Here is a 15,972-nt window from a genome sequence, read left to right on the forward strand (position 1 = left end):
CAGAACTTATTATATCATGATTATTTTTCCGTACAGTCGAAAATTATACCTCCTTCGGAGGAAAGTCTGGGACGCATTCTCAAATGTATTGAGCGATTACAAAGAGCCGATTCTCCGCTTGAGAAATTGAAACATCTATTGGCAGCCATCTCGGCTATTTTTAACTCGGTAAGTTTTTTTATAATTTTCCTGAAACATTTTATCATAAAAAAATAACCACAAAAAAATTAAAAATATTTTTTATTAAAACATTTTTAATTTTTTATCACTTATTTTTATTACAATTTTAATGAAATGACGATGAATATATGTAACACCACTAGCAACGTTTTTTTAAACAAACATATTTCCTTATATTTATGGATTTGCTGAATCGAAATCCAATATTATTTACGAGTTGCATTGATAGGAAAATATTGAGAATTGCATTTAATTTGCGGTTCTTAACATGTCCCAGGATCAACGACATGGATATGATGGATGTTTGATTTTGTATGTATTTGTGTGTTAAAAATACGTTCTTTTATTATTAAATAGTTTAACCTTCAACGTCATTATCGTCATCACAATATTCTTTGATATTAATCAATGAAGGCCTATAGTTAGATCAATAAGATTAGCGAAGCAATAACAATCAAAAAGAGGATTAAAGCATGAAAAATATTTTTGATATAAAGAGCACTTTACAAAAATCAGTATTGTAACAAATTGTTATAAATAAATTATTAAAAACTGACTGTAGAGAAAAATCGGTTACACCCCGATTCTACAGACGAAATCACTAGGAAACATGTATAACTTTTTCTAATACGTATTCCATCCACGTAATAAATTTTAAATTTTAATTATAACATTTTGCCTTATTGCCGAATGACATTTCTAATTCATTAATTTCAGTTTTAATTGATCTTTATTTATATTGGTTAATCTTTATCTGTTTTGATATTTTTTGGGAGCAAATTGCTTGGAAATACAATATAGTTTCTTCACTTGCGGATGCGAACACAATAAAATGTGCAAAAAAGCATTATTTTAAAGGTGAAGTACCTCGAGAAAAATCATAGCCCTGACATATCTTGTGCATATTTATACGCAATTTTCGGGAAAGTATAATTTTGCGTGAGTAAAATTAACATTACGGAAACTTTATTTAAGTAAAATACGAAAACTCCTCTAAATAAGAATCTAAAAATGACTAATTCTCCGAATTAAATTATTATTAGGAAAAATCTTTAGAGTATGTTATGAGGCTTACTTAACCCTTAATGTACGATCTGGGTTAGCGTAATCCGAGAAAATTTTGAAATGCGCGCCGTGTTTCAACGCAGAGAGGTGAGAAACCCTGAAGCGGGGGAAAAATTTTTAAGATTTCAAGTATTAGTCCACCTCTTGGTAGAGCCAGCGTGTCCAGGAGCTGACCGACAAGTGTTTGACTTTTTAACAAAGACATCATAATTCTGAGTTTTTCAACTTAAAAAAATACGTTGAAATTGATTGAATTTATTCAAAAATATGAGTCGACAAAGTTCTTACGTTACGCTAACCCAAGTGGCGTTTTAACCGTAATTTTTTTATAGTTCATACCCTGAAGATTAAATGAATAAAATAACGTACATAAATCAAAGGTGGGCTCAAAAACCGGCTCCTTTTACCTTTCTCTTTTTAGTAAAAAATATAACTGGTTGAAATCTTTCTGAAAATTTTCCGTAGCAATCCTTGCTATATGGAAATATCATCCCTAATATATCTTTAAAATATATCTGGTATGTACATTCAAAATTTTTCTCTGCAACAATAATAACTAATATCTTCAGAATAATGTAAGAATATATTTGACTTTAATTAAATTTTTATGTTTTCTATATTTCTTAATTTTATCTACGTGTAAAGTGCATATATTAATAATATATCTTACAAGGAGATACCAACATCTGCTAACTCTACTTTTGAATGAATCATAATGCATTCAAAAGGAGAGGTGAAAAGCAAAAACCGTTTCTTGGCTTTTGGGTGAATAAATGTTAGTTTCTGAGAAAAAAATTGTATTTAAATATGTGCATTTTTGGCCGGTAAGGTAAGTACAATAGAAAGCTACTTCTCGCCTCGGTACCAACAGCGGTGGTCGCGGGTGCACGTCTACCTTTTTTTGTTATCCGTGTGAGCTAGGTTCGAGAACAGTTGTGACAAAATTTTTTTTAGTCTATCCCAAATAAATTTATTTCCATTATTCTTTAAAATAAACCATTTTTGCAGTTTTAATAAATATTTATAATGTTATGAAATATAATAAAAATAACAATACATTTTTTTCATTATAAAATTTTGACATTCTTGTGCAATGTCGCGTTTATTTTATAACTTCGACGGGTACCAAGCAATTATTTGCATATTTTTAGTTACGTTATTTTTTGCTCGTTTTAAAATTGTGTTTATCACCCAACGTACATAACAAAGAATGAATTTGCAACACGCAAGTTGCATTTATAATACGTTCATGGTGCGAGAAACATTTATGTTTCCAATGTTTTTATGTAAATTTCTACCCACAACATTGTACAAGAATTGTACAACATTGTACAAAATTTTACAATAAATACAAATCTATTATTTTTATTATATTTAATAACATAATAGGAAGACCCCGCACAAAACACGGAAAAATGGCTTTCGGTGGAATTGGCTGAAACTTTGCATTTTTGTAGTTCAAATGATGCTGATCAAAAATTACTATGGTTATAAGTCAATCCTCTGAGCTGTTTTTTTTTTTTTTTTTTTTCTAAAAAGGCTCAAAGTTCGATAATAGTGACATTCTCGCTCTTAGCGTTACCCAGGATCAACGACGTGGACGTAGCAAGGATCTAATCCCTATGTGTGTGTGTGCGCGCGCGTGTGTGTGTGTGTCAGTAAAGATAAGGACCCCACGGTTAGTCACTCCCGTAGTATTTATTGACTCCAAACCATCCCTACTCTCTGTGTATGTATGTGCGTATAATATTAATTATAATATTAATATGTTTATACGTGTAATATTAATTGATATTTTCTTGTTGCAGCCGATTTGTAGCATCATTGATTGTATCAATGAGTTTTGTCGAGGGGTAACAAATATTTTCTTGATGCCGTGCATATCCCAAAAACCATAAGATACTGGCAATGTGTGCACACGTTCCAAGCGTTCGGGCACCGGACTTAGACGTACAGTAATATCCTTGGACGGGATTTACTTCATCATTGTCTATTCCGTCATCCACTTCATCATCATTATTGGGTAAGTATCCATAGTTGGTATTTCGTCGCGTTTCGAAATCGTGAATAAAGTCTTACTCGCATAAATCCTGATCGAGGTATTCTATCCGCATCTTTTAAGATTTCAACTTGAAATTCTTCCGCTTCGTCCCTTTGCAACTTGTCTTGTATATAGAATGGGGCTAATTGAATTTGATATATACCAATAGTCACTGGTTTTAAATAGTTCAAAGATAACACTGGGAAGTCAAATATTTGTACGGAATTTGAAGGAACCCATCTTTGAGCATTTCTTGTATGTAAATTGTCGACTTCTACAAATGCTTGAACCACATTCGGTTTTGTTGCTTCCTGAAGGAGTCGTCGCGCCATGTTAACATCAGTCTCTTTCATAATAATAGTAGGATGGTACCTATTAATTATTACGTCGGCAATGCGGAGAAAATCGCCTACATTTGGAAGATGCGGTATTAGGACTATGTTGCTGAAGAATTTGAAAATTATTTTCATATAACCATTTCTAGCCTCTACAATCCATCTACTTTTTGTGATTATTTGCGAATCATTTGCATCCTTTGTAGAAAATTGCCGTTCTCCTGGTTGAATAAGTGCTGGCATTTTGTATCGAATACCGAGGCGAATTAATAACTTTACAGCATCTCGATACTCCCTGTCTACTATTATTATGTTGCCTTTCGGAACCATTCTCTCATTCTCTCAGCATCTTTCTTAAACTCGTTTTCAAGAATTGCGGTGTCATTATTTTTACTGTTTGAAAGGTATGGTCCCCATATATATCTAAAATATAACCTTCCGGTGCAACTATCAAAACAGGCTTTAGCAGATGCCGCCCTTTGTGAACAGAATATGAATGTCGACGTGAGCGAAAGTTCCTACTTTTTGGAATTTAGACATATGTACCATCAATATATGCAGTAACTCGAGGACCTTTGGCTCTGAATCTGGGTTATACAATTCATTACTGAATGGGGTGACATGTCTCTGTGTACACTGTTCTTGTGTAATTGCGTTTAGCTCAATATTATCAGGAACAAAGTGTTGCATTAATGATTGTCTGACAGTAGTGATTGCCATACTTACAGTTTGTCTAGACGAACATTCGAACAGGACTTTTAAAAAGTCGTCAGAAAGTCCTCGTCGCATCTTACACAAGAACATTAAAAGGTCCTCCTTACTTATATATCTATGGCCACATTGAACTGGTACTCTATCACAATAGGTAAATAATTCCAAAAATTGTTGTTTTGTCATCAGCAGAAAGTGATTCAAACTCAACATCGGTAAGACTGTTTTCATCGACTGGCGTAGCCAAAAATCTCGCCTGATTTTTGGCTATGCTACGAAGACGTTGTAGAAATGCGTGTAGTTGTTGTCCTTTGATAACATAAGGCGTGTTAATAAAAGATAAACCAAGAAGTAACGGCTGTGGAATGAAGTTATTATTATCTAAATGATATTTACCCGATCTGACATATTTGGATGTATATATCTTGTAACGCAAAAGCGTTAACTCTGCATTCCAGAATGTTTGTGTACGTCAATATTAGTGTTACAAAAAACGCAAGTTTGGCTACCGGTTTACGTTAATACATTAAGCCTCATACAAGCAGGATCACGTTCAAGCTCAGTTATTTCGTTGTGAATTGATTGATTGCAGTTGAAACATATTCCAGTTACATCCATAACAATAAGAGGCGGCCTGTGAAATTCTTCTCGTCTTGGAATAGCGATTTCGCATTTGTTGGCATCTTCCTTCCTATATATGCGAGCCATCTGCCCAAGGAAACATGCCCTATCACAAATATAACAATATGCGCGATTTCTTCTAAAAGCCATATAGAAATTTAGTTTTATTCCCTATTTACATGTGAGTATTTTACGGGAAATCGCAAATAATGATATCCTAAAACTACATCAACGATTATGCCGTGCAGCTACAAAAGGAAATCAATTCGAAGTCTAATAACTCAAGTTAAAATCAAGTTTTACTCTCTTGTTAAAGAAGTAAATATTTGATAAGAGATTTTAATAATAACAACATATAAAGTACATCAACTACATCAACTACGTGTACGCCGTGTGGCTGTTACGAAGCAGTTGCAAAAGATAATCAACTCTAAGCAAAATGACTCATAAAAGAAAAAGTAACTCATCAATGAGTCTTGTCAAGGGATAACGAATATCGCTCGCATATACGGCTAGCATATATAGGGAGGAAGATGCCAACAAATGCGAAATCGCTATTCGAAGACGAGAAAAATTTCACAAGCCGCCTCGTATTGTTATGGATGTAACTGGAATATGTTTCAACTGCAATCAATCAATTCACAACGAAATAACTGAGCTTGAACGTGATCCTGCTTGTGTGAGGCTTAATGTATTAACGTAAACCGGTAGCCAAACTTGCGTTTTTTGTAACGCTAATATTGATGTACACAAACATTCACTGGAATGCAGAGTTAACGCTTTTGCGTTACAAGATATATACATCCCCAAATATGTCAGATCGGGTAAATATCATTTAGATAATAATAACTTCATTCCACAGCCGTTACTTCTTGGTTTATCTTTTATTAACACGCCTTATGTTATCAAAGGATAACAACTACACGCATTTCTACAACGTCTTCGTAGCGTAGCCAAAAATCAGGCGAGATTTTTGGCTACACCAGTCGATGAAAACAGTCTTACCGATGTTGAATTTGAATCACTTTCTGCTGATGAAAAAACAACAATTTTTGGAATTATTTACCTATTGTGATAGAGTACCAGTTCAAGGTGGCCATAGATATATAAGTAAGAAGGACCTTTTAATGTTCTTGTGTAAGATGCGACGAGGACTTTCTGACGACTTTTTAAAAGTCCTGTTCGAATGTTCGTCTAGACAAACTGTAAGTATGGCAATCACTACTGTCAGACAATCATTAATGCAACGCTTTGTTCCTGATAATATTGAGCTAAACGCAATTACACAAGAACAGTGTACACAGAGACATGTCACCCCATTCAGTAATGAATTGTATAACCCAGATTCAGAGCCAAAGGTCTTCGAGTTATTGTATATATTGATGGTACATATGTCTATATTCCAAAAAGTAGGAACTTTCGCTCACGTCGACATTCATATTCTGTTCACAAGGGACGGCATCTGCTAAAGCCTGTTTTGATAGTTGCACCGGATGGTTATATTTTAGATATATACAAGGGCCTTACCTCTCAGACAGTAAAAATAATAACGCCGCAATTCTTGAAAACGGGTTTGAGAAAGATGCTGAGAGAATAAGAGAATGGTTCCAAAAGGCAACATAATAATAGTAGACAGGGAGTATTGAGATGCTGTAGAGTTATTAATTCGCCTCGATATTCGATACAAAATGCCAGCACTTATTCAACCAGGAGAACGGCAATTTTCTACAAAGGATGCAAATGATTCGCGAATGATCACAAAAAGTAAATGGATTGTAGAGGCTAGAAATGGTCATATGAAAATAATTTTCAAATTCTTCAGCAACATAGTCCTAATACCGCATCTTCCAAATGTAGGCGATTTTTTCCGCATTGTTGGCACAATAAATAATAGGTACCATCCTACTATTATTATGAAAGAGGCTGATGTTAACATGGCGCGGCGACTCCTACAGGAAGCAACAAAACCGAATGTGGTTCAGGCATTGGTAGAAGTTGACAATTTAAACACAAGAAATGCTCAAAGGTGAGTTCCTTTAAATTCCGTACAAATATTTGACTTCCCAGTGTTATCTTTGAACTATTAAAAACTAATGACTGTTGGTATATATCAAATTCAATTAGCCCAATCCTATATACAAGACAAGTTGCAAAGGGATGAAGCGGAAGAATTTCAAGTTGAAATGTTAAGAGATGCAGATAGAATACCTTGATCAGGATTTATGCAAGTAAGAGTTTATTCACGATTTCGAACGACGAAATACCAACTATGGATATCGTACTTACTGAATAATGATGATGAAGTGGATGACGGAATGGACAATGATGAAGTAAATCCCGTGCAAAGATATTACTGTACGTCTAAGTCCGGTGCCCGAACGCTTGGAACGTGTGCACACATTGCCAGTATCTTATGGTTTTTGGGATATGCACGGCATCAAGAAAATATTCGTTACCCCCCGACAAAACTCATTGATACAATCAATGATGCTACAAATCCGCTGTAACAAGAAAATCTCAATTAATATTACACGTATAAACATTAATATTATAATTAATATTATACGCACATACATACATACACACAGAGTAGAGATGCTTTGGAGTCATTAAATACTATGGGAGTGACGAACCGTGGGGTCCTTATCTTTACTAACACACACACACACACACACACACACACACACACACGCGCGCGCGCGCGCGCGGACGGACGGACGCACACACATACACACGCACGCACACACACGCACACGCACACAAAGGGATTAGATCCTCGCTACGTCCACGTCGTTGACCTGGGTAACGTTGAGAGCGAGAATGACACTATTATCAAATTTTGAGCCTTTTTACAAAAAAAAAACGGCTTATAGGATTGACTTATGGCCATAGTAATTTTTTATCAGCATCATTTGAACTACAAAATTACAAAGTTTCAAGCAATTCCACCGAAAGCCATTTTTTCGTATGTTTTGTGCGGGGTCTTTTATTAAAGCCGCAAAATAATTTCTTTTTATTTTGAAGAATAAAGAAAATAAATTTAATATGCATATAAACTGAAAAAAATTGTCACTGGTTTGAATTGTTACTGATCTTGAACCCAGCTCGTATGAAAGAGCAAAACAGTAGGCGCGCACTTAGCACCCGCGGCCATTGCACTTTATGCCGAGAAAAGGTTTTCCAATGTACTTACCTTACGGGTCAAAAATGCACATATTTAAATGCAATTTTCTTTGAAACTAAGGCTTATTCATCTAAAAGCCAAATCACAGTTTTTGTTTTTCACCTTTCCTTTCGAATCCACTATGGCTCATTCAAAAGCAAAGTTAGCAGATGTTAGCATCTCCTTGTTAATATAATATGTCTCTCATAAATACAAATTTTTTGTACAATATCTTTAAGACATTGTAATATCCCACAAGAATAATTTGACTAGGTTCTACAATCCCTTTTTGCTTTGTGGATTAGCAAATTAAAGGTCCAGATCAATTTAATTAAAATTTATTTCTATTTAGTTAGGTATTTACATATTGATCAAATTTTATTTATTATTGTAATGCAATTATTATTATAATATAATTAATAATTAATAATCAATAATGTATTACAAAAATCTGATATTTTTAATTATGATTTTGTAGGTGAAAGAAGCTAATTTATGCAGGCATATTACGCTAGGTGCTGACGATCTTTTGCCATTGGTAATTTGGATTTTGGTACGTGGTAAAGTAGTTGATGCGGAAATCGAAGTAGAGTACATGTGGGGTCTGCTCCATGCCTCTCTTTTAAGTGGTGAGGGCGGTTATTACTTGACAACATTTTCGAGCGCTGTGCATGTTCTGAAAACTCTGAAATCCGGCCAGACTACTATGTCTACATTAAATGTAAGTGACTATTTATTGCATCTTCTGAACTGGACTTACAAGTAATACTACCCAAGTGTCACTTATCAATCGGAAATTTTGCACATTTATAAGGCATTGAAAAAGATTGAAAATGCGTTTTTATATTTTTCTCAAAACGTTTTTTAATCCCTTGACTGTTGGAGACAAATTGTACATTGTGTCAAAAATGCGTTGACACAAAATAACATGATGATCACGAAACTTGATGTTCTAAGGTTTTTTGGGTCGCTAAATCTCAATATGATATCGAAATTTCAAAATTCAAAATAACGGGTCCAATATGGTAGATACACCAATTTAAAAAAATCAACATATTTTAACAAAACTCGGTATTCTAACGTTCTTTGGGTCGCTAAATCCGAATACGATATTCAAATTTTAAAGAATTCAAATTTAAGATACCGAGAGTTTATCCAGCCAATAAAGACAAGATTAAAGTTTTATCCAGCCAATGAAAGTAAGATTGAGTCTATCCAGCCACTGAAGGCAAAATGGAAAATTTATCCAACCAATGAAGGTAAAATTGAAAATCTATCCAGCCAATGAAGGCAAGATTGAGTCTATTCAGCCACTAAAGGCAAGATAGAGAATTCATTCAGCCAATGAAGGCGAGATCGAGTCTACCCAGCCACTGAAAGTAAGCTGGAGAATTCATTCAGCCTATGAAAACAAGTTAAAAAGTCTAAGTAGTCAATAAAGGCAAGATATGTTGTACGTCGGTTTATCAAAAAAATAACATGTGGCCACTAAATGCAAGATAAAGTCAGCTGCGAAAGATAAATAATTTTTATGATTATTATTTCACATGTACGTAACAATAGTGTGACGAATTTCAGTCTATTGCAAAAAAGTGCTGTATGCAGAGAGATTTTGTACACCAAACACATTTAATTACTGCCATTTTATTGCAGTTTATTGCAAATTAAACTCTATTCCAGCATTTTTAAAACAGTAATCAACGGGAATGTCCCGATTGGACATGGACTCGATTGGACACAGACTCGATTGGACACGGACCCAATTGGATACGGACCCGATTGCACACCGACCCGTTTGCACACGGACTCAATTGCGCACCGACCCGTTTGCACACGGACCCGATTGCACACGGACCCGATTGCGCACCGACCCGTTTGCACACGGACCTGATTGTACACGATACGATTCCGCATCGCAGATAGTACATGGGTTAGCGACTTGGACAGGGTGGGTGCGGGAGGGAGGCGAAGTCCCCCTTGCACCCCCCCTGTGTGTGTGTGCATGCTTGCGTGCGTGCGTGCGTGCGTGCGTGCGTGCGTGCGTGCGTGCGTGCGTGCGTGCGTGCGTGCGTGCGTGCGTGCGTGCGTGCGTGCGTGCGTGCGTGCGTGCGTGCGTGCGTGCGTGCGTGCGTGCGTGCGTGCGTGCGTGCATGCGCACAAAGCATTTTCCCGACCACATGAGTTTGCGACTATAAAATATGTATAAGAAAGAAAAATACTTATAATAAATATTTTGTACGCATTTTTATGTCTGAGTTTTTCAGGTATAAAAAAATTATGATGAATATTTACGAAAATGTACCACCAGCATGTGTTTCAAGATTGAAACCTAATTGATCAGAATTGTAGACATTGGCTTCTCCAACTACACGAATTTCTGATTCTATTTTGTTTACGGAGTTAGAAATCTCTTGCGATAGTTCGGTTCTACTAGACAACTGTGTTGGAGTCACAAACTTATTTATTTTTTTCGAAACTATTTTTTATGGCATATTTTAAAATTATGCACTCATTTCAATAAAGCCTTATATAATGTGAAAGGCAACTATACAACCTCTCTGGTCTTCAATGCCCACCTTCAAATTTACATCTTAAATAAATAGATATCTATTAGGTGCATTATTAACTTGTTCTAAAACGTACTTGCAAATATGAATTAATTTGTCAGTTCTTGCTCCACCATAATCTACGTGCTCTTTCCATCTATACAGTATCCTCTGATGTTTAACTTTTACGAATCGATGTTGCACTGTTTCCAAACTTCTTCTTTCTTTCTTCCCCGAACGTCGAAATTCTACTGCCATTTTCTTATACTCAAGAAATAGAAAATCTTTTTATACTTCATTGTCTGGGACAGAGTCTTGAAAATCATCGTATGGCTCATCTTTAATTATAATAGCTTCAGGAATTACGCTAGAATCATTGTAGCATAAAGTATCATAAGTATCTATGAATATTTGACTATCAGCAGAATCTTTTAATAAATATGCTAATTAAAAAGCAAAGGATCTTTCCTCAGAAGTTACACTGGATTTGACTTTATATACTGGATCCTCAAAAATGCGACCCAATAAATTCAAAATACTTTTTGCATTCATCGGCATCATAAAGTTCTAATTGTAAGTTTGTAATTGAACAAATTGATATAATAACAAAAAGGATTAAATATGCGTGTTTGTGAATACTGTTGTGAGCGTTTGCTCGGATCGGGATTTCTTCCCGGAATGGTTTTGGGATTCGTCCTGCCTTAGAGGTTAGGACCCGAAGGGTGAAGGTTCGGCTCGTTGTTTGAATGAAAAACACTTCTTATTTGGTTAATTCGTAGTCTTTATTCCTTCGCTCGGTGCTTACAGTCAGCTGTTGCGCGTAGCGGTGTCGAGTGTCACTCGCGATAAGACTCGTAGTACGCGACGTAGTTTAAACGTTGTTAAGTTACTCTCCGCCCGATCACTGCGCGTGCTGACTTATATAGTCGGATTTGCTAACTTAGCGCGATTTTGGAGGCTAGTGACCGGGTGCGTTGGGCAACTTCCGCGAGGTTGGGCGTTTCGACATTAGTACGCGGTAGCCTCGTGGTTTACTTGTGCCGCGTAAAGTTCTTATTTAGGTCGATGCGGAACTGCATTCTGGCTGTTCCGCATTGAATTTTGCGAGATCACAGAAGTTAGCAGGAACTTCCGTGAGCATGGCGGATTCCAAAGACGTTGCGAACGATGACCTCTTTCGCAACGTCTTTCGTCACTGAGCTACGTTGTAATTTGGGCTACAACAATACTATACCTAAACGTCCATCACAGACATTAGTTATAAAAATTTAACTGTTTTTGTCAATGCTTGATGTACGATGGTTGTTAATAAAAAACCTTAATGGGTAATCTTATAAACAGTTGCAAAATGTAGGTTTTAATGTTTAAATGTTTCAGGATTTACAATTTACTAACAGATTGATATATAATTCAATAAAGAGCCAACTGCAATAATTATGGCCACTAGAAATCAGAGTTTAACTTACAAGATCAAATCGATATTAACGATCAATATTAACTATTATTAGCGTATATTATTAACGTTTTAATTTTTGTATTGAAAGATAACAAGCTGACAAAGCTATAGTTTTTAATTTGTAGGACAAAATATATATTTATAAATATGTATAACTTTTACAAATTTTTTGATAAATATGTCGGACCCAAAATTCGAAAATGTTATTTTACCTATAATTAATATTTATGGGTTATAGAGGTCGTTAATAATAAATCTGGATGTAGCCCATGAAATTTATAATGAGATAAACAAAATAGTGTTTTTAATATGGCAGATAAAAGGTTGAAAAGATTTTTATTGTAGCAAAAATAAATGGTTTGGAATTTTTGAATCACTGATTACAAACTGATAATCTGTTCAAAAAAATTTATAAACAAAAATACAAAATTGCGGAGCAATATGGCAGGTTTATGGGTTTAATCCTCGGAAGCATACATTTTTTGAATTTATCGAATTACGTTAATAAGTGTCATAAGTTTTTGGAGCATTACAAATCTGTGATTACAAATCTGGGATCAATTTTCCAAAATTAAAAATGGCGGAGCCAATATGGCAGACAAACTCGGTATCCTAATTTTGGAATTTCGATATCATATTTAGATTTAACAATCCAAAAAACCGTAGAATACCGAAATTTATGAAAATATGTTGATTTTTCAAAATTGATATTCACCATATTAAATTCGTGATTGTTAATTTTGGAACTTTGATATCACATTCAGATTTAGCGATCCAAAAAATCTTAGAATACCCAATTTTGTGACCATCAGAGTTACTTTGTGTCAACGCATTTTTGACCCACAAGGTACAATTTGTCTCCAATATACAAGGAATTAAAAAGCATTTTGGGAAAAAATAAAAAAATGCGTTTTCAATATTTTTCAGTGCTTTATAAGTATGCAAAATTTCATTTCGATTGATGAATGACAGTTGGGTAGTGTTACCTGTTAGTTAATGCAAATTATAATTAAGTAATTGTACTTAGTACTAAGTAATAGAATTATTGAGTAAATTAACCCATTAACGTCCAAGTGGACGCATTTTTAACATAATTTTTAGCGACATTATTTGTAATGTCAAAGGTCTATAAAAAATTTGCAAAGCATCATTTCTTACGTAAAATTTTACGTTTTTTCAGAATAAATCGTCAAAATTTGTATGGAATAAAGTCCCAAAAAGTTATAACAACTTTTATAACTTTTAGTCCTAGAAGTACCCGACCTGACGTACAGATGACGGTTGTTATTTAAAAAAAAAATACTATGGTAGAAAGTATCAACCTTATAAAGTTTAAGTGTGAAGGTTGAAAACGCTACGTTATTTAATATTTGTTTGGCAGCCATCAATAGTGAACTCTCTCAGTGAATTTGGAAACATGGAAAAAATTGGTCATCGTTATGTGATACAATACTTTCATTTGAAAGGTTTCAGTCCAACCAATATCAAAGCCGAGTTAGATTCTATTCTGGGGGAGTCTGCTTCTTCGTTTACAACAGTAAAATATTGGGTGGCAGAGTTTAAACGAGGCCGTACGATCGACTTCAAAGAAGGCGAAGACAGTTCCATCTGCAGACAAGGTCATGGCGTTTTTTGGGATGCGCGGGGGTAATTTTCATTGGTTATCTTCAAAAAGGAAAAACAATTAACGACGAGTATTATGCGAACTTATTGCAGCGTTTGAGTGATGAAATCAAGAAAAAACGGCCGCATTTGGCAAAAAAGAAAGTGTTGTTTCATCAAGACAATGCACCAGTTCACATATCCGTTATCGCGATGGCCAAAATCAATGAGTTAAGGTTCGAATTGCTTCTTCACGCACCCTATTTGCCAGATTTAGCCCCCTCGGATTATTTTCTCTTTCCAAACGTGAAAAATGGCTGGGTGGTAAAAGATTTGCCAATAATGAAGAAGTGGAATCTGCAGTTGATGTCTGTTTTGAGGAGTTCGACGGTTCTTGCTATAAATAGGGTATCGAAGTTACTGAACATTGCTGGAAAAAGTGTATCGAGCTAAAAAGAGACTATGTTGAAAAATAAAGATATTTTTTCCCTAATTTTTTGTGTTTTTTTTTTGTTAGGTCGGATACTTCTGGGACTCTCGTAAGTACAAAGATGCAAAACAATCGCAAAAACTTTTTTTTCATTTTTTTTCACATCGAAATAGTATAAAACTCCAACTCTTTTTGCAACCATTGGTGCACAAAATAGTTGTGCTTTAAGGGTATATTTTTCAAATTTGTCAAAATTGTCATTTTTATTAAAAAATGGCGGCTAAATTGCAAAAATTTACAAATTGTATTTTTTCCACATTAATTATAAATTTTGGATAATTAACAGTCTATTATCACTGAAAATAATGGGATTGATATTCGCAGTCTAGTTTGGAGATTAGTACTACTAGTGATTCGATTCAGGAAGGCGGGGAGGGGAGGGCGCTTTTTCGTATATATTGTTGCACGTGTTTGTTAATGCTTTTAGGTAATCTTTTGACAAGATTGCTATTATCGAATAGCTGATTTGATCTAATTCAAACACTAATTTAATTTTAAATTCTTTGATAGCGTTTTGTAGTCTATCTAGGATACATTCTTGATCTAGCTCATATTGTATCTTGTTGCCGATAGTGTCAGGGAGCGAGCACGGGGAAAACCGAAGATCCACGAGGATCTCCGATTCTCCACCCGGGCTGGTATAAAAAGCCGCTCCGGTGGAGGCTGCGACACTTCTCGATCCGACCGTATACTGGTACTCCGCTTCCGACCAAGAGAAGCTTCCTGCGACACGGTGATTAGGGTAGAGTGTTCTATGCCTTAACCAAGAGCTCTTGGTACCGCTCGCATTTAAGACTCCTAGTTACGATCCCGTAGCAGAGGGTAGAGCGTCTCCGCCTTCGCCAAGAATTCTTGGCTACGGATCTTCCTTAACACCTAATTACCTGGCTCGAACACAGCGGGGTGGAGTGTTCTCCGCCTCCCTCGAGAATTCTCGAGGTTGACGCCGGCGTTCTTGAGTAACAACAAAATCCGAAATCACCGCGCTTCACGTCTCATATCGCGCACCACCGATCTCGAGGCTCCGGCAAATACCGACCGCCGCGCCGCACGTCTCACTGCGTCACAAAACTCGGCTTCCCGCCTCAGGGCATTGCCCGTCGGCTCGTCGCCGCACACCGCGACTCCCACCAAGATATTCACGCGACGAACAGCTGTTCCAGCCAAGCGACACTTTGTATATAGAATCTAACTGTAAATACTTGTACATACATTCTTAAGAGTAAAATACATTATAACGTTTTTATTCAACCCAACCGAATCGAGTCTATTGTCTCAGGGACCTTTCCTACCTTTCCCGATTCCGACGAATTGAAAGTCCGCGTAGGAAATACGGTCCGTTACAAAAATATCTTGAATCTGAAGAAAAGTGTAGTTGAATTTTGCTAATTCAGGATTGTTATAAAGAATGTTTTCTTTTATAGCTATATAGATGCCTCTTTTACCAGGTTTGAGATATCCTGTTTTATATTATATCTCTAGAGCGCAAAATTAGTTTTTGCTTTCAGTAGTGTTTCTTGTAAATAGAAAATACCGTATTCGTTTGGTTTTTGTAGCCAGTGGTGTTACTGTGGGTTCTTTGGCAGATTCAATAGGGTGGCACTCACTTGGACACGGTTCAAATGGACACGGTGCATTTGGACACGGTGCTTTTGGATATGATATCTTGCGCACGGTTCAAATGATCACGGTGCATTTGCACACTGTGCATTTGGACACAAAAAAAATTTTATTAAAAATGTACGCCAGTTTTATGCACACG

General features: G+C 35.7%; 1 protein-coding gene across 7 annotated transcripts in view; it reads left to right on the forward strand.

The window, feature by feature from the left end:
- Positions 1-15,972, forward strand: part of LOC105836048 (protein sprint) — a 330,029-nt gene that overhangs the window by 293,252 nt on the left and 20,805 nt on the right. For all 7 annotated transcript variants that reach the window (XM_036285717.1, XM_036285715.1, XM_028193034.2 and 4 more), the window contains 2 exons: positions 37-168; positions 8,595-8,837. In XM_036285717.1, coding sequence (XP_036141610.1) covers positions 37-168; positions 8,595-8,837 — 375 coding nt within the window. The remainder of the gene's footprint in view (positions 1-36; positions 169-8,594; positions 8,838-15,972) is intronic.

This window comes from Monomorium pharaonis, chromosome 4 (genome assembly GCF_013373865.1).
Source record: "Monomorium pharaonis isolate MP-MQ-018 chromosome 4, ASM1337386v2, whole genome shotgun sequence".
Taxonomy (NCBI): Eukaryota; Metazoa; Arthropoda; class Insecta; order Hymenoptera; family Formicidae; genus Monomorium; species Monomorium pharaonis.